General features: G+C 40.7%; 1 protein-coding gene across 4 annotated transcripts in view; it reads right to left on the bottom strand.

Annotated features, from left to right (window-relative positions):
• The window catches only part of ADAM12 (ADAM metallopeptidase domain 12), a 201723-nt gene that overhangs the window by 71909 nt on the left and 104810 nt on the right, over positions 1 to 25004 (bottom strand). For all 4 annotated transcript variants that reach the window (XM_083506121.1, XM_083506122.1, XM_083506123.1 and 1 more), the window contains 5 exons: positions 22514 to 22592; positions 14276 to 14352; positions 9950 to 10133; positions 3392 to 3457; positions 746 to 817 (listed from right to left, as the gene is read on the bottom strand). In XM_083506121.1, coding sequence (XP_083362247.1) covers positions 746 to 817; positions 3392 to 3457; positions 9950 to 10133; positions 14276 to 14352; positions 22514 to 22592 — 478 coding nt within the window. The remainder of the gene's footprint in view (positions 1 to 745; positions 818 to 3391; positions 3458 to 9949; positions 10134 to 14275; positions 14353 to 22513; positions 22593 to 25004) is intronic.

The raw sequence follows: 25004 nt of genomic DNA, 5'->3' as shown, positions 1-25004 counted from the left end.
TCCGGAAATGGCGGGAGAGTCCTCATGGATCACAAGGAGACTCTCCCCAGAGCTCAAGGAGGACATCAGTCCGAAAGAGACCAGAGGTGCACTGGGGCTTTGTATACGCTGCTCCGCCTCCTTGCCTTACAGTTGGTGTGCAGGGTGGCACAGCAGAACTTTCCCACGCATGTTCCAGCCTCCTGCCAGCCACAGAACTTCAATTTTAGTTGTGGATATTTTTGAATATAGTATTCTTAGTATGGACTGAAGAGAGAGCAGCAGAGAGGGTGTCAAAAGGATGTTTAGAGATGCTCCCCACTTTATACAATTTCACTTATGGGGGGGGCCTGGAACGTGACTCATGCATAAGTGGGGAGTCACCTGTGTTTCCCCTTTGCACACACATTTTCTCAATGGGGAATGACTTCAGTAAGAGCAGGTTTGCTATTGTTAGAAAGTAGACTACTTCACAGCAACAGAAAGCACCGTTGTCCTTTTAAAAAACTGTTGAATAGTGGAAAAGATGGACGAAGGACACAGCTCTGTTGGATTCACAGCTCTTTATTTCAGCAGTTAGAACTGCTCCTGGAATCAAACTGACTGCAACCTAGATGGCCGCTTTATATAATACTAATTAACTTGAAACAGTAACAACTGACAACTAGCTAACCAATCAGGAGCGACAGTTTTCAATCCTTCATTTACATACTGGTGGCCCTGAGTGAGAACTGCCACTAATCTTAATACATAACACAAACGTTACCTTATCAACATAGTTGGCAATTTCTATCAGCCTCAGCTTCACCTTCTCCACGTCTTTGCCCTGTCTCTGAAACTACAAAAAATAGTAACAAAGAACCATCAACTCATGAGTATTATACTCATTATTCTGCAGACATTATTTGCATTCTCAAAGAAGACATTAACTGACATATGGGTTTTACATACAATATGGGCCCATAGTAAGCTCCTATTGTCGCCAGTAGAACCCACATATGCCTTAAAACAAGCAAACATTGTGTGAAGGGGTGTGGTTTTTCAAACAACAAAAAAGGGCTTCTCATCCTGATCCCACACAGCTGACTCACTGGGATCCATCTTATTGTGCAAAGAAAAAGGCTCTCATTTTAGCTGTCTCTCTGCCATAGGAAGAAAGCAATTCTGCTGTTTAAGCAGAGGTGTTGAAGAGGCAACGTCTGTCATTCTGAATGAAAGAAAATGCAAATTGGAAAACATTTAAATACGAGGTTTTTCATTTTTGGTTGCACTTCAGAAAGTTGAGATACTTTCAACCATCTGTCTTGTGTATTTGTTTTGAAGCTCTTTTGCAAATGCTCAGCAATTTATGCAGCCTTGCTGAATTCAGTAACCGGCAAACTGTATCTAAAGAACCTACACCACAGAATTGGTATTATTAATGCAAGCCAATCATAGCCTTAGTTCTGTTGGGTGAAAATTAAATAATGCAATGTAGCTCAAAGCATTCAAGAATTATGTTTCCTGAATCCAGGCACATTTCATTAGTATGAATTAGCAAATTTAGGGATAGGGATTTCTCTCCCCCCCCCTTCTTGCTTTGAGATACCTGCAAAGAGGCTTAACTATTTGTAACACCTTAGCATGCCTTGCAAATCATTGTGGAGACTTGGCAGAAACTGAATTCTTTACGTACTTTTTAGTAACAGAGACAGCATTATATGTTATATTATATTTAGAAGGCCCGTATATATTTTAATGTGAATCTAATTAATTAGCACTTCCCACACAAATATGCGGAATTTTGTGATGCAGTTCTCTAACCCCAAAACGTAGATAAAAAGGATTTATTTTGGAAAAGTGTGCACAGATATGTACACATTTGTGAAAAGAACATAAAAAAATGCATTATATTGGGGAAAATTTGGTTGAAAATGCAGATGTTTGGAGAAATGCGAACAAAAATACATACACTTTTTCATGCTGTACTTAAAATTGAAAAAGGAGAGAATGTGATAAACTAAGATAGGCAGATTCGTTCATCTGTGTATGCTACACATCAAACTTTGCAACCCTTGGATTGGGTTGCACCTGGTTTCACTTGGGTAGCTCACTGGTGCACTACTGTTCACTTAATGCAATATAATGTATATACAGAAGTCCACAAATATGGTTTCTAGGCTGTCAGTCGTGACTAGCAATTCACCGTATTTTTCGCTCCATAAGACGCACCTGACGCACCTGTGGCCACAGACATGTGATTTGATGGTGGGTTTGGCGTAGCCAAATGCAAAAATCTTGAGAATCCATGTGAATCCGTGCTTTGTAACCATGTTTTTGCGCCATTGCGGCCCCATGAAACAGTGGGTGCGTGATTTTTTTGGTGCATGCTGTAGCCATGGACATGCTATGTGATCTGATGGTGAATTTGGGGTGTCCCAATGCAAAAATCCTGAGGATCCATGGGTTTTTACCTCCCCCCTCCCAGATAGCCTCCTTTATTTCTAGCCTCCCTTATCTCCCTCTCCAATCACTTACTGATCAGCTGCTTCCTTTCAACAGTCCCTTCCCTCTTGTTTGCCTTAGTGTCTTTTCCTTAGCTGGAGCAGGTTTTTGCTCCTCCTTTTCTTCTAATTTCTTTTCTCAATGCTTTAGTCTTCCTGTCTCCAATCCTTGCAAGTTCACTGTCTTTACCTCCCCCCTCCCAGGCAGCCTCCTTTATTGCTAGCGTCCCTTATCTCTCCCCCCCGATCGCTTGCCATCAGTGGCTTTGTTTCAACACCCACTTCCCTCTTTAAAAAAAAAAAGCATGATCTGCTTTTTGCCCCTGGGCAATTCAGCTCCAGGGATCACACATTCGCTCCATAAGGCACACATACAATTCCCCTTACTTTTGAGGAAGGAAAAAGTGCGTCTTATGGAGCAAAAAATACGGTAATGCTGACAGCCGGCAAATGACCATACCAAGCTCTATCTAGCCTAATGCTGCCTACTGTCATTGTAGCAGATTCTCCATGGTTTCAGGCCATGGAGGAGATGTCAAGAACTGAACCTGGGACCTTATAAATGCAATGCCTGCATTCTTACACTTAGCTATGCCCTCCCCCTTTTCTGGTAGAAATCACAGCACAATAAAAAAAACCACCCCAACACTTTTAATACATGTAGGTAGAGAGTGGAACACAGCATTTACCATTAATATTTCTTTACCATGGAACAGGTTAGTCCACCACACTAATTTAAAGAAGCATTTTCATTTTTTCAGTTTTTTATATCATAGATATCAATGAAGCAACAACATGAGGACAGTGAAGTATTTATCTGATTCCTTCTCTCAAAGAAAATGAATTTTCAAGGCATATGATTCCACTAGTTTTATACAACCCCCTTACAAATATATTTCTTCACGTTTTTAACTTTAGAAGTTGTGTACCTCTCGATTATCAGCCACAATAATGAGTTCCACATACTTGGTAGATTTCAGGGCTTCCCTCTTGTGCTACCGAAAAAAAGATATTATTTTATTTTTATATATTCCCTTTCCCTATTAAAAAAAAATGCTAAAGGCAGATAACAACAACAACAACAACAACAACAAAAAGCAAGTAAACAGTATCATAATCCACAAAAAATTATCATAATAAAATCAGATTAGGGCAGATAAAAAGCAGCCAGTTAAAAACATAATTAAATTAAATTAAAATACAAGTTAAAACACAGAGCAAAGAGATCAGATGAATGCTATTAGTAATCCAAGGACACCTAGGTCTCTAGATATCTATTTCCTATAACAGTGGTATGTTATAAAACAATTTAAATATCACTACTTCATTTGTGTGTGTGTGTGTGTGTGTGTGTGTGTAAAATGAAATTTGTATCGCACCTCTCTTCCATCATGGAACTATGGCTAAACCATAGTTAGCAATAATGTCATAAGCGACCAAGTTTTAGTACAGATGAGGTTCTTGGGTGGACTTCCATCCACGTACTGACCAGACCAGTTCCAGAGCTTCTTAGCTTCAACAAGGTTGTTGGACAATGTCCTGGGCCCACCATATTTCAATATTCCCATGCAATGAGATAAAAGTGGAACATTCTTCAGTATTAGCATACAGTGTACAGTGGACTGGCATGATAGTCACTTCAGTCATAACACATTTTAAACACATGGATACACTTCGCCTCTCCTGTTGTTTGTATTCACATGTAAATTGCAAACATAATGAAGTTTACGCCATGGATCATCTAGTAAGGACCACCAACTTAGATTTGCTTATTTTCATGCTATGTTCATACACATCTTCAGATACTAAAATTGAAATATAATTTCAAGGCAAGAAACTAAGGGGTCAGAAGTGATGAACACCTTAAGTCAGGGGTAGGCAGATTTAGGATTATTAGATCTACTTTACTTTTTACTAGAACCCTGAGGTCCACTGACCTAAGCCTGGGGCAAAGATATTAAACAACCGAAATTGAAGCCTAAGAACTGAATGGAGTTCATGGTTCTTCCACACAAAAATCCACTCTTGGTTACCCCAATATTACTTCATTTCAGTAATATAATTTAGATCGGTGTGTGTGTGTGTGTGTGTGTGTGTATGTCATTTTGTTGCTGCTACTGTAAAATATTGGGTGTCTGAAATATTTGCTGAGATGGTGCAATCCATGTATCAGTAGATTCAATCTAACCTCCTGCACATCCCTCAAGAAATGCACACACACATTACACATTCTTCATTGTACCCCAGAACAGGGTACTTGAACGTGAAAAAATACACTGAGATTAAAAAATGAAGGGTAGATCAACCTTAGAACAGCGGGGAAGTATATATAATACATAAGTAACTTTGTATTAATGTAGCATTTTTACATGTAACTGGTTTTTTGTTGTAATATTTGGTTTAACTTGTCTGTTGTTGCTTCTGTTTTCTGCATAGCACGTAAGATATTTTTAATATACCGATACAATAATCAATCAAAGTACAGTTGTACCTTGGTGGTCAAATGGAATCCGTTCTGGAAGTCCGTTTGACTTCTGAAAATGTTCAACAAGCAAGGCGCAGCTTCTGATTGGCTGCAGGAGCTACCTGCACTCAATTGGAAGTCACGGAAGATGTTTGGCTTCCAAGGAATGTTCGCAAACCGGAACACTCACGTTCGAGTCGCAAGGCGGTCAAGATCCAAGGTACGACCGTATTAAATGTACTAGTAGGCAGTAACCTTTTTGTCTCTGAAGGGCTATATAGGGCAGTCGGAAGGAGAGGGCCACATACCAGTAGGTTTGAGCAGCAAAAAAGGGAGATGTGAGGAGGTCGATGATACAAGTAAATGAAAGGTAGAGATATAGAGATATTGGATGTGTTTATTTTTAAATGTTTTTGCTTTTCTTGTTGTTTTCTTGTGTTGTTTTCTTGTTTTCCCCCCTTTATTTTTGATGTATTGTGAACTTTTTATTGTTTCTTTCTTCTTTTTTTCCTGTAACTATTAAACTTTTAATAAATATCTTTTTTTTAAAAAAAGATTCATCTTCACAAACAGTACAAACAACCAAATGAGCAGCATTTTCATGCTCCAAAGAATTTGAACTACCTCAAAATAAAAACAAATGGGGGACAAAAGAGCTCCTGGAGATATGATGTAAGCTCCTGAACTTCTTATGTCTGATTAACATTATTAATCTGCTCCATGACTTGTCTGGAGGATGCGTTTCTTAGACAGACCATTTGTTTCTAAAATACACCTAATTATCACTTCTCTCTGCTTGCACAGCACAGCTTTCATAGTGCAATCAACTCCTCATTCATCCAAGACCGTAATTTTTTTAAAACAACAACAACAACACAAACACAAAATAATTAAGCAAAATAACATATTTACAAACTATGTAAATGCAAAGGGGGGAAAAACAGTTTAGAGTCCTTGTTTCACCACGCATTATTTCACAGTCTCTGCAGGATTCTTTTTATTTAATCTAGTGTCAAAACAGATAAGCAAGAACCCTAAAGTAGCTTCAGAGAAGCTTATTCCGTGGTGGCTGAAAGCACATGGAGATGTAATTGTTGGCAGTTCCAACCACATGTCTTTGCACGCTACCACATCCTGAGATTTCTGAGGAAAGCTGTGAGGAAAGGAACCTAATGCTGAGTTTTAAAAGTGGCTGAAATCTGTAAACAATCATCTCTTCATGTAGTAAGATTTAAAATGGCCACTACATACTTCCTGAAGTTCTATTTCCACCAGATAGGGATTATCATTTTAGGAAGAAAAAAACCACCACTTTTTAAAGTCTTTAAACAAGCTATGGAGTTTATCTACAGCCTTGCTGAAAATTGCCTTTGATTTGTTTTGTCTTGTGTTAGGATTTATTCTGGAGTGAACTGCTCTGTTACAGTGAAGTCTGCTTGGAGAAAGTGCTTTTCATACAAAGGAGCTTAATAACTGGAAACAAAAGACGTGTGTGCAGATCAAATATCCTTATTAATGTGAATAGGAATGTGCTGTGAGCTCCATAGAGGTATCTGAGTGCATCTTAGATATCTAGACCAGAACACATACTTGTCTGTAAACTTGCTTCCCTGTAACTTATACAGTATATGTACAAAGCCAGATATTTATTTGTTTTTTTAAAAAAACCATTTAAATCTCTTTTATCATTTATCTTAAAGTTAAATTGAAACACTTTTGAAACATACTGGTACTTATCAAAAGATATTTGGAGAAATATATTAAAAATAAAACCCCCCATTTTAAACAGTAGCTATTTCTTTTTTATTAAGGTGACCTAATTACTCCATGGGACGCGGGTGGCGCTGTGGGTAAAACCTCAGCGACTAGGACTTGCTGATCGCATGGTCGGCGGTTCGAATCCCCGCAGCGGGGTGCACTCCCATTGCTCGGTCCCAGCGCCTGCCAACCTAGCAGTTTGAAAGCACCCACGGGTGCAAGTAGATAAATAGGGACCGCTTACTAGCGGGAAGCTAAACGGCATTTCCGTGTGCTGCGCTGGCTCGCCAGAGCAGCTTTGTCACGCTGGCCACGTGACCCGGAAGTGTCTTTGGACAGCGCTGGCTCCCGGCCTCTAGAGTGACATGAGCGCACAACCCTAGAGTCTGTCAAGACTGGCCCGTACCGGCAGGGGTACCTTTACCTTTAATTACTCCATACAGTATTTGTATGTGGGGGGGAGCTTTTCCTCTTGGGAACATATTCAGTACAGAATCTATATGAATGGAACCTTAAGTATATAAGGCTGACTTCAGACTTCACCTTCACCAAATGGGAAAGGTTTATTCTGCCTATGGAAGGCTACTGTTCAGCAGAGGGATCCCACTAACTGAGGGAACTTCAGCTGATTTTTCCACTCCCAATGCGTAAAACTGCACTACCTCTGTCTCCTAAACATCCAGAACAGTCTGGGATGTGGTACTGAGGTCTGCAGGCAAAAAAGTGCTTCTCCTCTTCTGCTGGTAGAAGTTTGAATCCAACCCATATGTGTACTATGTTGGCATAGAATCTGTCACAGCCTTGAAGATCACATACAGTGGTACCTCGCAAGACGAATGCCTCGCAAGACAAAAAACTCGCTAGACGAAAGGTTTTTCCGTTTTCGATTTGCCTCGCAAGACAAATTTCCCTATGGGCTTGCTTCGCAAAACGAAAACGTCTCGCGACTTTGTTTCCTTTGTCTAAAAACCGTTAAAACCATGGGTGCTTAGCTTGAACAGCTGCAGTTGCGACTTGACTTCGAGGAGCAACTGTTAGCACGTGGTTTGGTAGCCTTTTCTCAGACTTTGCTCACTTTTGAAGCTTTTCCAAAACTTTTCCAGAACTTCTCTTGCATCCATTTGGTAAGTTAAACTTTTAAAACTTTTTTGGGGGGTTTTGGATTTTGGGTTGGGGTGTTTGGGATTCAAGGACTTGGTGTTGTGGGGGGGTTTGCGATAATCTGGGAGCTTGTGGGCCTTTTTTGGGAATTTTTATGATTTTCTGTGACCATTGGGCCAGGTTGTTTTTTTTCATTTTTTTTTCTGAGTTTGAATTTCTGAGTGCTGGCTGGCTGGAAGAACAGTTGGGGAGGTTTCTGCAGGAATCTGGGGGCTTGTGGGGTTTTTTTTGGAATTTTTATGATTTTCTGTGACCATTGGGCCAGGTTGTTTTTTTTCAAATTTTTTTCCTGAGTTTGAATTTCTGAGTGCTGGCTGGCTGGGGGAACAGCTGGAGAGGTTTCTGCAGGAATCTGGGAGCTTGTGGGGCTGTTTTGGGAATTTTTATGATTTTCTGTGACCACTGGGCCACTCTGCTGTTTTTTTTAAAAAAATCTGGATTTGAATTTCTGCGTGGTGGGTGGCTGGGGGAACAGTTGAGGAGGGGATTCTTCAGCAAGAAGCAAAGAGTGGAAGAGGAGCCTTCTTTGAGTGGTCCCCCAGAGTCTTAGAAAATGTACTGTACACTTTGTTGATTTTTAAATGTTTTTCTGTCATGTTTATAAAGTTAATTTATTTTCCCTTCAATTTTTGAACTGCTCTTTACAGTATGTGTGACTTTAAAGAGCAGTTAATAAACTGTTGTTGTACCAAATTTGGCTTTGTTTGGACTTTTTTTGACCATAGGAACACATTAATTGATTTTCAATGCATTCCTATGGGATTTCGTGATTCGCAAGATGAAAAATTCGCTAGACGACAAAACTTGCGGAACGAATTAATTTCGTCTTGCGGGGCACCACTGTATGTTTATACAGCACGTTACTCATGGCTCCCTCACTTTTATAAATTATTTTGCAAGACTGGTTATTCTGATATGGAACTCTATGTACATTTATAGATGAGCTGTTCTAGTGTTAATGAACTGAAACAGTCTACACATCCATTGTATAGCTGCAGCACATACAATGGTAAAACGGATTTTAGAAGCATGCAGTAAGGAGCAATAATATTTGGAAATGTACCTTTTAAGGCTAATACAATGCAAATGCATTTGTTCCATCATATAAATAATACCGCTTGATGTTGGGCTAGGCTGGTGTACCTAATTTGAACTTAATAAAAATGATAAGTGGGTTACATAGCCAATGTGCCTTATGCACTACAATACTTCTCATGCAATAAGTACTTTAGACAGATCTGCTACCACATTATTCCCTGACCCCTCTCTTTAATGCTTGCTTAATGCATATATAAATCTGTGGTCTTATTTGCTGTATCTGCCAAAACCTCTTCCCCCATTTCATTACACAGTATGTAGCTCCCATTATCTTGATATGCATTTTTATTCAAGTGATATACCAATGGGGAAAATGTTTGAGACCCTATACTTTAACAGTGTAACTGACTGGGGCATTTATAATTTTTCAACAGCAGAATCTTCCATAATAGTCTTTAGTTATTGGGAAACTCTTTTCCTAAATTTGGAGTTTGTTATTAGAATAGTAACAGAAATCAGGCCACCAGCAGCACTTGTTGATCTGCTAGCTATCAGAAAGAATTATAGGGACAAACTACAGACGGCAACCTATTTCTGTAAAGCAGAGATAGGCAATTTATGGCCCTACAGATGCTGCTGAACTGCAGCTCCCGTCATTCCTGACCATTGGCCATGCTGACCGGGGTTGACAGGAGTTGGAAGCCCAACCATATCCAGAGGGCTACAGGACCCCCATCCTTGCCACAAAGCATTTAGTCATTAAACATTATGCAGACATATTTAACCTTTAGCTGACAAAAGATGCTGCTTAGAAATTCAAGTGGCTTGAATAGTTAATGAGGAAGATTCACAAAATGGAAAAATAAACAGTGGATGCGAACCTTTTCCCGGCAATAGCACAATGTACAAAGTAAATCAGCTTTCCCCAATATTCTCTACTTTTGCCATGTATTGCTGCAATATGCTTCAAAACAGACTTTATCCCAAGATATGGAGACATAATGTCAGATTTGCCTAGATCTGATTCTTTAAAAGCATGAAGGAGAAAAGTACAATTTCCACCTACCCTGCTAGCAAATTTCTGGATAAATTGTGTGGTATCCTCCGGAGTGATGCCTGAGATGTTAGGATGATGACCACAAGAACCCAGAGCTAGTTTTAAGTCCCTTGCTTGGTAGATTATATGTTCATTTGTAGCACCTTCCAGTGGCTCCAAAATATAGGCATTATCCTCAAACAAAATAAGTCCCCTGTAGTATAAAACAAATAAATGATGCATTCCTTTATAGTGCTATGTTGTATGCTTGGTTTGCAACAAAGTGACAGATTTTCAATAAGTATGAAAGAATAGCATATGTTTAGATCAAACCCCAATGGGGCACAACTATAAATTCTGCATACTGTAATCTTGGCATACAGTTCGCTACAATGAATATATTGTTTCTCTCTGCTTAAACCCTGCAGCCCAGTGCCAAACTGCATTTGCATTTTATAGCAATGCATGAACATTCTCTTCCCAGAGAGACGACGTCATCTGGCACAGGGCTGGTGCTCAGGAACTCTTTCTGATATTTTGAATTATTATGACTTTAATGAATTTATTCTTGTTTGCTTTATTTATATGTTACTGTATTTGATATTATAGTCTTTGCAACTATAGTATCTATAGATATATTATATAAATAAAAAATAGATATAGATATTATCACTATGGTGATTATTGTGAGCTGCTTTCAGCTCAACGCTTGTTGGAAAAGTGGAATACAAATATCAAATCGATATCAAGTGACCATTGCTCAAGCCTTTGCAGTGTACTTGTTTTGGAAAACTCCAAAGAAAAATTAACAAACAGAAACAACAGTCTTTAAACTCTAGTATGGGCATTCAACATGCCAAAGAGTATGGCTATCAGCAAATACCAATGAAAACAAAATTAAACAAGGAAACAGGATCAATTTAAAAGAACTTTTTTTTTTTTTGGATCAGTTAATAAGACCAAATTGGTTTGTTGAGAATGGTGAGAGTGGGTGCATGAAGAATTCAGCACATATTGTTAAGAGTCTTATAATTACTCCACTATGTGTTCAGCTCAGTGCTCGATCAATGATCACTGTGCCAAAAGCACACACCATTTTAAGCAGCTTTGTAACATCATTGTCATCCCACATTTAAGAGCAGAAATTCTTCCAAGACAGCTTACAAGGAAAATAAAAAAAGACATTAATAAAATCACATTGAAATGACACCAAAAAAATGAATGAGTCTTCAGGATTCTTCCCAAGTGCAGCCGGTTTTGTGGGTGGGAAGTTGAGTGGGAACAATCCTGATGGAATAGACTCTGAAGTCTTCTCTTCTTTGCCTACTTGACTCACTCGCCTTCTTTCACACAGGTTGGAGGGGAGACAGAGATCCCAGGTAGAGCAGGCTTTGAGAGCTGGCTCTGAGATCTTTGAGTGCCTACCTGCTTGCTTGGTGCTCCTGTTCCTTCCCCGTTGTATGTAATGACTTGCAAGTTGGATATGTGAACCAAAACAGGACTGTGTCACCACATGCCCTCCCTGCATTGGGAACGTCCAGTCTACATTCTCACAATGTTCAATGAAGAATGAAATCAAGGAGGCATCCAAGAGAGAGCTCAAAGTATAGGTGATGGTGTGGAAGCAAGAAGTCTGTTACTTGCTCCTCTTCAGCTCAAGACCGCTCTTCCACCAATGGGTATCAAACCCATTGCAGGGGCCAACACGCAATTTAATTCCTGACAATGAATGTGGATCACCTCCATGAGGGATAACATGAAAACTAGCTCAGTCTTTGTTGCAAAACTGGTACTGAGCTGGAGACGAAGATATCTCCATTTCTTCTAAGCACCTACCTCCCAAGTTTTCATAGTGCAATACAAATCACCTCTCTACACCACAACTGATTCTCCTTCTGCAAGATAGGGATAACACTTAGCTCTCTCAACAGGGTGTTACAAGGCTTAACTAGATCCTTTCAGAAAGCATCTTTAGGAATAAACAGCAATAATTCCTACTGCTTTTGAAAAGTGGCTGCACTCCAGCTTATGTAATTACTGCCAAAAGCTTTGAGCTGTATAAGAGATTCTTTAATTCCTGTATCCAAATAGCTATGAGCTACTGGTACTTAATACACAGTATTAGCTACCTCCCTAGGCAAAGAGAACTTTTCCTGTAAGACCCTGCTCCAGGGAAGCTGGGAGGGCACAGTCTTAAAAATTATGCCAAGCCTACAAGATGATCTAGAATCTTTTATGGGGTAATATAATGATCAGGTTTTACTTATCACATGCCAATCAACACAGCATTCCAATCAAAAATTGTTTCTAAACAACAATTTTCTTTCAAATACTCAATCAATAAAATAAAATAATTGAAAGCTATAACATGTGCTATAATTGTCCTTAATTACCAGAGTTATTTTTTCATAGCGTTCCTTCCTTAATCATTGTCTCCGTTTTGTCCTTTTTTGAGGAGATCAGATTAATAGGTGCCTAATGTGACTTGCTGGCATTGTGGGCTAGCAAGTAGGCAGATGTCTTATTTTTAGCACACGTTGATGTAATTGCTTTCCTATGAATACTAAGGCTGGAATCCTGCACACCCTTAACTGGGAGTAAGTTCCATAGAACGAAGAGTAGGATTACTCACCCTCCCACAGAACAAACTTTGGAGTGATGTGGCCCTGATCTTAGTTGGTTAGAGTGTGGTGCTGATAACACCAAGTTTGCAGGTTTGATCCCATAAGGGACAGCTGCATATTCCTGCATGCACCGGGTTGATCCTCAGGGTCCCTTCCAATGCTATGATTCTATGATCCTCACTGTGGGAAACTGCACACTTGCTCATTCTCACTAGTGAAACATGCCAATGATAGGATTGCATCACAATGCTGGTGCAAAGGTGCCAGACATACCCTGTAGCAGCACTGGATTCCTTAAGCTTGATCCTATATACCAGACATCCCCAAACTCAGCCCTCCAGCTGTTTTTGGACTACAACTCCCATCATTCCTAGCTAACAGGACCAGTGGTCAAGGATGGGAATTGTAGTCCCAAAACAGCTGGAGGGCCAAGTTTGGGGGTGCCTGCTATATACTCTTACAGTGGAGTACACAGAGGATAGGATGTAGTGGTGTTTTAAGTTACCTTCAATAAAGCTGAGAATGACACTGAAGATGACTTATTCATCCACATGTAAACATTCCTAGTCACTGCGCGTCCTGCAACATGAATGAGACTCTGCAAAGATACAACCAGCAGTGGCCAACAACCTCCCACAGCTGCTAACTTTATGAGAAAGCTTAATTAAATAAATGTGGCACTCTTCTGGGGATTTCCCCCTTCCCATGTTCACAACCTTTATAATGTGCAAAATGTAGAAGTTTTTGTCTTAATTTTGTTGATAATATAAACTTAAAATAGCTCTGCTTTATTTAAGGTCAGAGAGAATTCTTGATTATTTCCTACTGAGGGCTTCAGTTTTCAGATTTATATTTTATTAGTAATGATAGGTTTTTAAAAGCTATCACATGTTCATCACACAGCAGCACTGAGTGCTATATTGTCCCCCAAATAAGTTCTTTCTGTAACCACAGTTCATCCCTTCACAGCAGTAGGGAATTGGGGTGACATGGAAGGTTGCAATCCGATGCACACTTACCTGGAATTAAATCCCTAGAAGTAAGTAACTCAATGGGGCTTACATTCATTCTGAGTAGACAATGTTCAACTTTCATGGTGTCAACCAAAGGTCAGTGGGTTTTCTGGTGCAGTATCTGCTTTGCATGTGGTTAAGTCTCAGGTTCAATCTCTGGCATCTCCAGGTAGCTTTGATAGACCTCTGCCTAAAACCCTGGAGAGCCGCAGCCAGGCAGGGTAAACAATACTGAGTGAGATGGCTCATTGGCCTGACTCAGTATAAAACATTGCTTCCTACGTTCACTAGTGCTATAAGATATTTCCTCCATCCCATACTGGGAGACAAGATGGACAAGACTGTACAAAAAACTGCTGATTCAGCATAAAGGAGGGGAAAGGGAAGTCAGACACTGTGAAGCTCACTTCTGTTCAGTAGGTAGTAAAGAGTCAAGAAAGGATGAACTCTTCCTCTGACTCAGAAGACCAGGTCAATTACATTGTTTTACCACCAGTAGTGAAATAGATCTACCCATTTCAGAAGATAACTGCAGCAGCACAGGATAGGGTAGGGGAAACTGCCTGTTCTGCTGTCTGCCAAACCAGGGGTGGGAACCTTTTCCAGCTGGTTCCAAGGCTCTCCCATCCAGAACCATTTCGACAGGTGAACAAGACTGCCCACTTGCCAATAATCTGGCAAGATTAGGTGTTTTTATGATTTAAGGTTGTCCCACTTACCTGAGTCCAGAGCATGTACTCAAAGTTACTGCAGACTCGGCATAATCTTGGACATGACCATGGTAGTAGCAATGAGCCTAATTGAACAGAGAATAGTGAGGGGGGAATCAGTATCTATAGCTCAGCTCATTTCATAAGTAATGCTAAACCAAACTACAGTTAAGCATAAACAAACAAGCTGCAGCTCTTCAGAAGGAAAAAACAAGGTTGGTTCACTCTAGACAAACTATAAACTATAGTCATGGTTTGTTCTTGGCTTCTCAAGGTGAAACAAACCGTGAGCCCAGGTTCAGGGATGCCAGCAGGCTTTCTTGGGCCCAGTACACTGTTAACAATAACTAGGGCCAGCTCTAGCTTTCTGGGGGCTCAGACTATCAGTGGGCCTCTTATCCTCAAACCACACACCCCTTCCTCAAGGCCCCCGTTGTTGGTATCCATTTGTCTCAAGAGACATTGGAGTGTGCCTCCAGGGGTAAAACCACTGAAGAATAAGAGCATCTGTTGCTGCTGCTGCTGCTGAGACCAGCAACTCATAACTGCTGCCTCCTGTGTTACTTCTGCTGTGTGAACAGCACTGAAGTGACTTTTCCAGGGTGCAAGCCTGGGTAGTGTGTATGGAGGTCCTGGGCTGCCCAGACGACAAGACCCCCACCCCTTCGGCCTCACTGATGTGCTCCAAAGGAAAGCAGACCAAAACATGTGGCATCAGCTTGCCGGCAGGAGTTGCCAGAAGGAGGTCCCACCCTATGGGGTCGTCCTTTTTCTTTTTTGGAAAAAAGTGTCCTCCCCCCGTATTCCAATTCATCCTCCTTCTCCTCAAAACTGTGCAGGCAGAGGGTGGGTCCAGTGGGAGGAGGAGAATGAGAGTCTGAGTGGGAGTTTGTGAGGGAAAAGGATCACAGGACATGGGGAGAGGGTGGAGCGGGGCTGGGAGGAGGAGTTTGAGAGAGAGAGTCTTTGCGTACAGAGGGTGGGGCGCAGGGAGTGAAAGAGGGAGTTTGCAGTGCATGAGCCTGCCATGATGGAGTGTCAGGCTTTGCGTGGGAAGGGGGGTGGCAGGTGGGTCGGGTTGCAGGGGCCTGGTCTGGTGCAGGAAAGAGTTTTTGTGCAAGCAGAGAGGGGGGTTTCCATGGGGCAGCCAGGAGAGTAAGGAAATTTGTTTGTAGATTAGGGGAAAGATAATGACACCACTATCACCAATTCCTCACTGAGAGCATCCTTAAAAGAGTTGGTCGTCTTTGCATGCTGCAGTGTTTGGCGGGAAAGCTTTCCTAAGTTGGTTCCTTAGAAGGCTTAGTTGGTCATTCCTGCTCAGTCATGGTTTGGTTTAGAATTAAATGTGAACCAGGTCAGTATGTGTGCTCTTATTGTTGACACACAAAACTTTATGTTCCTCTTAATGGAAAAGCCTTCTCTGAATTCAGGCTATTAGGGAAATAACCTGAAATAATCATTTTGCTTGTTTGTATTTAATGCTGGATTAAAACGAGCTTATGCCAATAATGACGCTATGCCTCATTCAATAAAAGACAAAGATCAAACAAGTATTTAAAACATTTATTTATGAGAAGCCTGCTCTTTTGATTATGTTATTGGAAAACTATGATGGGAAGCATTTTGTAAAATTAAACAGCAGAGCAAATTACACTGTCATTCACCTTTAGGCTTTCACTATAAGATGTAAATTGTCATTAGTAATATGAGGGAGATCCATAAGACATAATTAAGCATACTGTGCAATGTAATAAAACAATTTCCTGGTTTTATAGCTCCAGAAGAAGAAAAAAATCAGGTGAAAAGAAATTGGGAGGCTGAAAGCATTTTATTAAACTATGCTGACTTGGAAGTGGTGTGTTATTAAGAACAGGAATAACAGAGAACTGTATTTTCAGCAGCAACAACCCTGTTATGTTTTGTGGCTGGGTTATTGTATTTCTTTAATAAAACCAGCTGCTTACAAAGGACAACCACAACAAAAGATACATACTCAGTAAAGATGCACATTTGCTATTGTTGATGAAAGGTAATACCATATTTCCAATTATAGACCTGGCTGCAAAATAATGATTATATTATGTCCAGCATTTCTTTTTCTTTTTCATTTCTCGCTCCTTTGAATACCATATGGAAGCCAAATGCCTCACTGTCAAAGGTTGCTATCTTATTAGTGCAAGGGAAAGTTATCACTCATATTTCAACCTGACAGTCATCTTACTTCGCCTCTTATTACTTGGTTCATTCACATCTAAGCTGCATTAATTAACCTTTTCAGTTTCAGGGCATGGTTTTCAATTACATAGTCTCAGACAGAAGGCTTCTAAAGACCACCTTGATTTTGCTGGTGAAAGCAATAACATGAAAAGATCAGGGTTGAGTTTTAATAGTTCAGGAGCATGAATTTTTGGCAAATTCGATTACACCATAAAGAAAATATTAGTTTAGCGCCAGAGTATTTCTTCTTTTCTTTTCGATGGAAATGAAACCTTACACAGTGAAAAGGTTATAATGTGTTTGCAGCACACATGCATGGATAAAAACTCATGTTACAAATTAAATGGCAATCTCAAGATATGTCTAGATCTTTTAAAACCTGAACTAGAACAAGTAACAAATTTATTGTTAATAAAATGTAAAATAACAAACTTTTAAAATGCATGGATGATATCCAACGTAAGCCTGGTAGATGAAGGGAACGCAGTGGATGTAGCCTACCTTGATTTCAGCAAGGCATTCGACAAGGTGCCCCATGATATTCTTGTAAAGAAGCTGGCAAAATGCGGTCTTGACTATGCTACCACTCAGTGGATTTGTAACTGCCTGACTGACCAAACCCAAAGGGTGCTCATCAATGGTTCCTCTTCATCCTGGAGAAGAGTGACTAGTGGGGTGCCACAGGGTTCTGTCTTGGGCCCGGTGTTATTCAACATCTTTATCAACGACTTGGATGATGGACTCAAGGGCATCTTGATCAAATTTGCAGATGACACCAAACTGGGAGGGGTGGCTAACACCCCAGAGGACAGGATCACACTTCAAAACGACCTTGACAGATTAGAGAACTGGGCCAAAACAAACAAGATGAACTTTAGCAGGGAGAAATGTAAAGTATTGCACTTGGGCAAAAAAAATGAGAGGCACAAATACAAGATGGGTGACACCTGGCTTGAGAGCAGTACATGTGAAAAGGATCTAGGAGTCTTGGTTGACCACAAACTTGACATGAGCCAACAGTGTGACGCGGCAGCTAAAAAAGCCAATGCAATTCTGGGCTGCATCAATAGAAGTATAGCATCTACATCAAGGGAAGTAATAGTGCCACTGTATTCTGCTCTGGTCAGACCTCACCTGGAGTACTGTGTCCAGTTCTGGGCACCACAGTTCAAGAAGGACACTGACAAACTGGAACGTGTCCAGAGGAGGGCAATCAAAATGGTCAAAGGCTTGGAAACGATGACTTATGAGGAATGGCTAAGGGAGCTGGGCATGTTTAGCCTGGAGAAGAGGAGGTTAAGGGGTGATATGATAGCCATGTTCAAATATATAAAAGGATGTCATATAGAGGAGGGAGAAAGGTTGTTTTCTGCTGCTCCAGAGAAGCGGACACGGAGCAATGGATTCAAGCTACAATAAAGAAGATTCCACCTAAACATTAGGAAGAACTTCCTGACGGTAAGAGCTGTTCGACAGTGGAATTTGCTGCCAAGGAGTGTGGTGGAGTCTCCTTTGGAGGTCTTTAAGCAGAGGCTTGACAACCATATGTCAGGAGTGCTCTGATGGTGTTTCCTGCTTGGCAGGGGATTGGACTCGTTGGCCCTTGTGGTCTATTCCAACTCTATGATTCTATGAAGTCATATTCAGCCAGAGCAGACCCATTGAAATCAAAATATATAAGCCTGTTTATTTAAATGGGGATATTTAGAGTATGACTAAAGTTGGATAGTAAGGGACACAGGTGGCACTGTGGGTTAAACCACAGAGCCTAGGACTTGCCGATCAGAAGGTCGGCGGTTCGAATCCCCGTGACGGGGTGAGCTCCCGTTGCTCGGTCCCTGCTCCTACCAACCTAGCAGTTCGAAAGCACATCAAAGTGCAAGTAGATAAATAGGTACCTCTCCGGTGGGAAGGTAAATGGTGTTTCTGTGCGCTGCTCTGGTTCGCCAGAAGTGGCTTAGTCATGCTGGCCACATGACCCGGAAGCTGTCTGCGGACAAACACCGGCTCCCTTGGCCTATAGAGCGAAATGAGCGCCGCAACCCCAGAGTCGGTCACGACCGGACCTAATGGTCAGGGGTCCCTTTACCTTTACTAAAGTTGGATATCACCTTGTGGATATATAATTTATGTTAAAGGTTTTTATAAACTGCCCAACTTATAAAATATTAAGGCAATGTAGAGAAAACAAAAAAAAATAAATCTAAAATACACACCAGAGTTAAACTGTTAAAATAACAGCACAACACTAGAAAATAATCAGAGCACAGTAATTAAAAAATTCATTTAGCATGCATGTGAAAGAGCAGATTGTATGAGCATGCCTTATCTTAGCTGGTGATGGATTCCACATGAGAGGAGCCTTATCTATCGATCTACACACACACACACACACACACACACACACACACACAATGCTATGTTTTTAAAATTATAAACCAGAGGCTTAAACTCAGCCCCCTTTAAGTGTCCATCTTCTCTCTGACAAGAGAAGACAGGAGGTAGAGTGAACACTAGAATCCAGGGAGAAGACACGATGATCTGAAGGGAAACAGGGTGGTATTAAACATTCCCCAGTAAAACCTATATTTATGCTGTCATTAGTTTTGCACCAAGCTGGAGCACATCTATGACTGTCGAAAAACTGAGAGCTAATATTAAAACATACATGCATAATTTCTACTGTCAGAGATGCTAAATCAAGGAATCAAGCCATGTAAATTGTTCTTGCCAAAATAAGCCATTCCTCATTTTTGGCATTGATCATGATGAAGTAAGGGATAGATCAATTAGACATCTTTGTTGATATCTCAATAGTAGTGTCTGACTCACAAACCCCCACATGTATTTTTATTATTTATTTATTTTTGTATATTTGGGGATCTAGATAATGAACAGCAATGATATATTTTTTCCTTAATTCAGTGATCCAAGACCTTAAGTTGGGTGGTGATAGTGCCATGCTAATTCCCACTGGTCCAAACAGCACAGTGGAGGAATTAGCATGGTGTGCACAAGGGAATAATGTACACATCATCCACTCCACATATGCCATCCAAATATGTTAACTAACATGTTCAGTACTTTTATGTTTTGCTCTACTGGATAAAGAGCAGTTTGGGGGATTAATTTTATTCAGGAAAACAGTGGGGGGAGGGAAGAGTTATCCCTTCTGCATGCACTGAGGCAGGCTTCCTTAAACTCGGCCCTCCAGATGTTTTGAGCCTACAACTCCCATGATCCCTCGCTAGCAGGACCAGTGGTCAGGGTTGATGGGAATTGTAGTCTCAAAACATCTGGAGGGCCGAGTTTGAGGAAGCTTGCACTGAGGTCTCCTGATTGGGGCACCGAAGGGTGTTTAAGCTATTTTTAAAATCTGTAAGATATATGATAATGGATTTCTCATCATCTTATCTACTTTCTAGGTGAAAACCGTGCCTCACAAAAATCAGAATTAAAATCAAAAGTCAGCAGTATAGAACACTCTGGATGAAGCTTTACTTAGCAACACTTCCTTAATTCTGAGATTTTGCCATTTTGCAGAGGTAAAAATATCTAAAATTAGAAGCAGCTCACTTTCACTATTTGAAACTAGCAGTGAATATTTCACAAACCGTGGTGACAACATGTTTTATTTGCAGGAAAACGTATTTTTACAATAAATATATGTGTAAGCATTAAAATGTTGGGAGTGCAAGATGCATTGCATTTTGGTATCAAAAAGGGTTCTACTGCAATATTTTAAAAACTGTTTTAACTGGTTAGTCTACCAGGGTATAAATTGCTGCTTCAATTGTTCACCTTAACGGCTAATTAAAAAAAACTTTAAAAAACCTTACAGCTCCAATCTAAGACAAGAGGCGTCATGAACCTCCATTTACTACTGTCTTATTAAGGAACTTAAGAAGATGTGTAATGCTTCTACTTCTACATCAAACATATACATTTTTAAAATGCAGTTAAGCTGGATCTAATCAGCAGATAAAAGTAAAATGTAGTAATCCAGACCAGCCACTGTACTGTTTTAATTAAGAAGGATCTTCATTTGAGTCAGCAGTGTGATGCAGCAACAACAACAAAAGCTAAGGCTATTCTAGAGTTGTTTGACAATGAAACCGACTCCCTCGGAAGGTGGTGGACTCTCCTTCCTTAGAGGTTTTTAAGCAAAGGAATGATGGTCATCTATCATGGATGCTTGAGTTGAGATTCCTGCATTGCAGGGGATTAGACTAGATCAGTGTTCCCCAACCTTGGGCCTCCAGCTGATTTTGGACTACAATTCCCATCATCCTTGACCACTGGTCTTGCTAGCGAGGGATGATGGGAGTTGTAGTCCAAAAACAGCTGGAGGCCCAAGGTTGGGGAACACTGGACTAGATGACTTCCAAGACTATAATTCTAAGTTTTAAATACAAGTGGGACAGGAACATACAATTGCTCCAAAGCATCTCTATATATTTATAGAAACAAAGGTATATAATCCCTTCTGAGGAAAGATCAGGTAAGATAGGGAACTTTTTCGAGTCCGTCTCCCCCCCCCCCCCCGCCAAAAAAAATAAGAAGACCTACTGTGACGGAAAATTTTGTTTTGCTGGGCAGGTTGCGTCACCAAGTGTTTTTCTTTTTCCTTGCTAGCAAAAGGTTAATGAATGGCAGCTTCTGATTGGCCAGGGTTCCAGGAGAGGGAGTTTAAGAGACAGTTGAGTAGGTTGGGAGATAGGTTGGGAGATAGGGAGTGAGAGGGGAGAGAGAGAGAGAGAGAGAGAGAGAGAGAGAGAGAGAGAGAGAGAGTTGGTTCTGGGTAGAAACATCCGCTCTGGGGAATATATCAAAAGCTAGAGAAATAAGTCTCTGATCTTAGTGTGAAGGACAATGTGTGGTGTCCTGTATGAGTAATTAGGCCAGGAATTAACTGGGAGGCTGAGCCAGGAGGAGTAGAAGCTGGAAAGATACAGTCTACTTAGGTCTCATTCCAGTCAGGAGGGGAGAGATTCTTCTACAAAAAGAGAAGACTCCCAAACCAGTTAAGAGGGGTGTGGAGATCCCTTGGGCCTGTTACTTGGAGTGCCTCGGGAATAAGGGGTGTGCAACTGACTGGAAGTACCACCTTGTTTAAGAACCAAAGTATAAAGCAGCAACAGCTGTGCAACAACTGAGAAAGAAGTGAAGTGAAATTACTGGAAATAAGCTGAGCATTTACCCTTTAGTCTAAAAACCTGTAAGATCTACCTGAAGTGAAGTAACTGAACATAAGCACCTGAAGTTTAAAAGAAGCTATGTTTTATTAGAAGTCCATAACATCAGCTAGATTTAGTATAAATACTATTAGGTGAACGGTTACCTGAAATAACATTATAATCTGAATTATCCTTTGTTTTACCCACTTTGTGTCATAAACTTCCTTTGTTTAATAAAATCTTTCTTATTTGATCAAATCCTGCCTGAGACTCCAAATCATTAAGTTTTCCCTCACCCAAGACCCCCACTAGATAATCTGGGGCAATTTGTAGAAATTTGTGTAATTGGTGTACTGTGAGGTGGTCGCACTATATTTAAGTGAGGGCCGGCCCAACAGCGCCAGGGGGAAAAGTGCCTTTGCGCCGTCGCACTTACATTATGGTCTAATTCAATAAAAAGAAAGAAAGAAAGAAAGAAAGAAAGGACGGACAAAATTTGGCTTCCGCATTGCAGAAGGCCTCAAATGCCTTGTAAATCCCTTTTTGAGAGCTCCCACATTGCAGAAGCTGGATCTCATGCATTATCTCTGCATACTTGCAGCTTATAAAGAACTTCTAATGGGCACATGTCCAAAGGCGTTTAAGTGCACAAAATTTATAACTATTAAAGCCCCTCCCATCATGCACTACTTAGGACATTTCCGTCCACAGTTGTGCATTTTGAACAAAGAAACCTGAAAACTGCCTAAACAGTGATTTCAAACCACTCTATTTCATAGTTCCCCTTCTGTTCTTTTAATGACCAAGTATTGCACTTCTACCTCCCCACAGACAAAGTCACAAAACTTACCGTGTAATTACGTGCAAGAACAGCACCAGTACCATCTTCCAAATAGTGTGTTTCTGTGAAGTTGCCAGCAAAAAGGTCACTGGAAGAGAAAGAGGATATCTTAAAACATAATTTCAAGACCAAATCTTTTTTACTTAATTACTTTTTAAAACAAAATTAAAGTGGAAGAGTTGAAAGCTCAATAATGGAATAAAATAGTTATAATACTGAACAAAGTCTGTGCACATTGTTATAAGGGGATTTACTACAAGGTTTTATAAATTAGCCTCTCTGATTGTAAAATCACTGAGTGGCTATTATGAGGTGATTATTTATGAATTCAGATTTATTTAATATGTAACACTTAACCTACCCTGTATACTTTATTTATGTATCCCCTACTTAAATATTTCAGATGAACTGCTTTTTTCTATTAGAAAATGGTTCGAGATTTTTATGCATCATGTCAAATTAACAAGGCAAAAATGTAGACTTTAAGCTGCCTCAAAGGCAAATTCCACTCTATCTCAAATTTACAGATATTGTGAGTGAGGCTGGTGTAACTTCTTAGGTGTATATGCAAACGTCCTAATACTAGCTAAAGTAAGGGTTGGTGTCTTATTCTGGATGTAAGCTCTGGAAAGGGAAAGAGTGTCTGTAACACTGGCATTGGTCAGAAGGTGTAGTCAAGACAATTCATTTCTCTTTCTAAGCGGTTTCGTCCAATCCAAGGAATTACATGGTGCTAAGAAAGTCAGTACTACAGTGGTCTGCATTGCAATTACCCCCTGCTGGGGATCAAGGTGCCCATGTCTGAACAGAATTCTGAACAAGCAATTTTGCTATTTAAGGCAATTTAAGGGAACAGATGTCACTGCGACTTAATTGCTGAAAATTTAGCATGCAATGTAAAGTTTTTAAAATCTAATTATGCCAGTCTGAGTTCTGGAACAGAAGACAGTTCCTTAGAATTTCTACAGCTTCCAAAAAATGACACTATTCCTATAATGATCAGTCTTGTTTCAGAGCTTGATTCTTGTAGCACCTACTGAGTTACATGATTGACTGAGCTCATGATTAGCGGCTACTACTTCAAAATAAGGGGAGCAACCTAGTTCTCTCAAAACTTGGGGAACTTATAGGTTCTCCACTGCACTAACCATGAGAAATAACCCAAGGACACTCCATTGTTATACATTCCAATTAAAACTAATACCGCCACTGAAAACATGGTCGCTACAATTTTCTGCCAGAAGCAATATTCCTGAAGGTGGAACTTTGTCTTTTTCTATATGTATATTATACCCTTATAAAGAAATGTGCTTCTTAGCCAAAGGGCCGTTTCTTCTTGAAGTAGTGGCAAAAAAAAGAGAGAGGGAGTGGTAACTGGATGTCAGTCATTTGGAATGGAAAGTCGCAGAGGATTAAGACAGAAGTATTATTACAACAGCATATCCTATATTTTCTATGCACCACATTTTATAAATGTATTGTATAAAAATGTTGCAAGTAAATAAATGAATGAAACATTTGTGCAGACAGAATGCACATGGGAAAGGGATGGGGTAATGCTTGCTGGCTCCAGAACCTACATAATCATTAATTAAAACTTCAGAACAGAACCTATTGGCATACAAAGTGGAGTAATCACCTGTAAACTGTGCAATTTAATTGATCTGCCGCGGTCCCCGCTAATTGATTTGCGACTCCAATTAGCGATTTATGGCCGCCCGGCACACTTCCTCTTGCGCAGCTCTCAGTCACGTCTCAGCAGAGTTTCGCACAGCGGTGTAAACTGTCACGTAGTTTGGCTTAGCATCCAGACAAACACACACAGCACCGGTTTGTCTATTTACAGCTTTTATTTCAACATTTCTCAGGAATTTCCAGGACTATTTGCAGCCATGACAAAACTGCATCCTTTCCCCTCAAAGCACAGAGTGGGACTGGCATACTCTTCCCAAGCTCCTCCCAAGCTTCCAAAATTGACGTCAGAATGGTGTGGCATCATGGGAAGAACTTAACCCGTTAAGTTCCAACCTCAACACCCCCCCTTGCTGCACCTTCTGACAAGACCCTTTTGAGTTCAACACCTTCCCCTTTGCCTTGTGCCTCTTCCCGGCATCTTTCCCAGGCACCTGTTGAACCCCTTCAACATTCCCAGAATCACACTGTGCGACACTTTCCCACGCACCCGTGACCTGAAACCCCTCTGACCCACTTGGGCCAGCAGTTGTGTCTTCTCCGTCAGACTTTTCCCCCTCTGACTTGACAACCCGTCTGTGAGCTTTCTCCATTACGCTTACCGGAGATGAAGCCTCACACCTGGACATTCCTTTCACAACCCTTGGAGATGCCCAAACCTGCCCTGACCCCTGACCCTGGACCTGGTCCCCATCACCGGGTTCTGAACCCTGATCCTGGACCTGGTCCCCATCACCGGGATCAGCCTCTGCCTCCCTCTCCTCCCTTTGAGGAGACTTTGCACCCGTCACCTGGTGACGTATTCCCT

The sequence above is a fragment of the Podarcis liolepis genome (assembly GCF_965112155.1).
Source record: "Podarcis liolepis genome assembly, chromosome: 5".
NCBI classification, from domain to species: Eukaryota; Metazoa; Chordata; class Lepidosauria; order Squamata; family Lacertidae; genus Podarcis; species Podarcis liolepis.
Note: the sequence above shows the minus strand (reverse complement) of the source record. Positions and strands in the feature narration are given on the sequence as shown.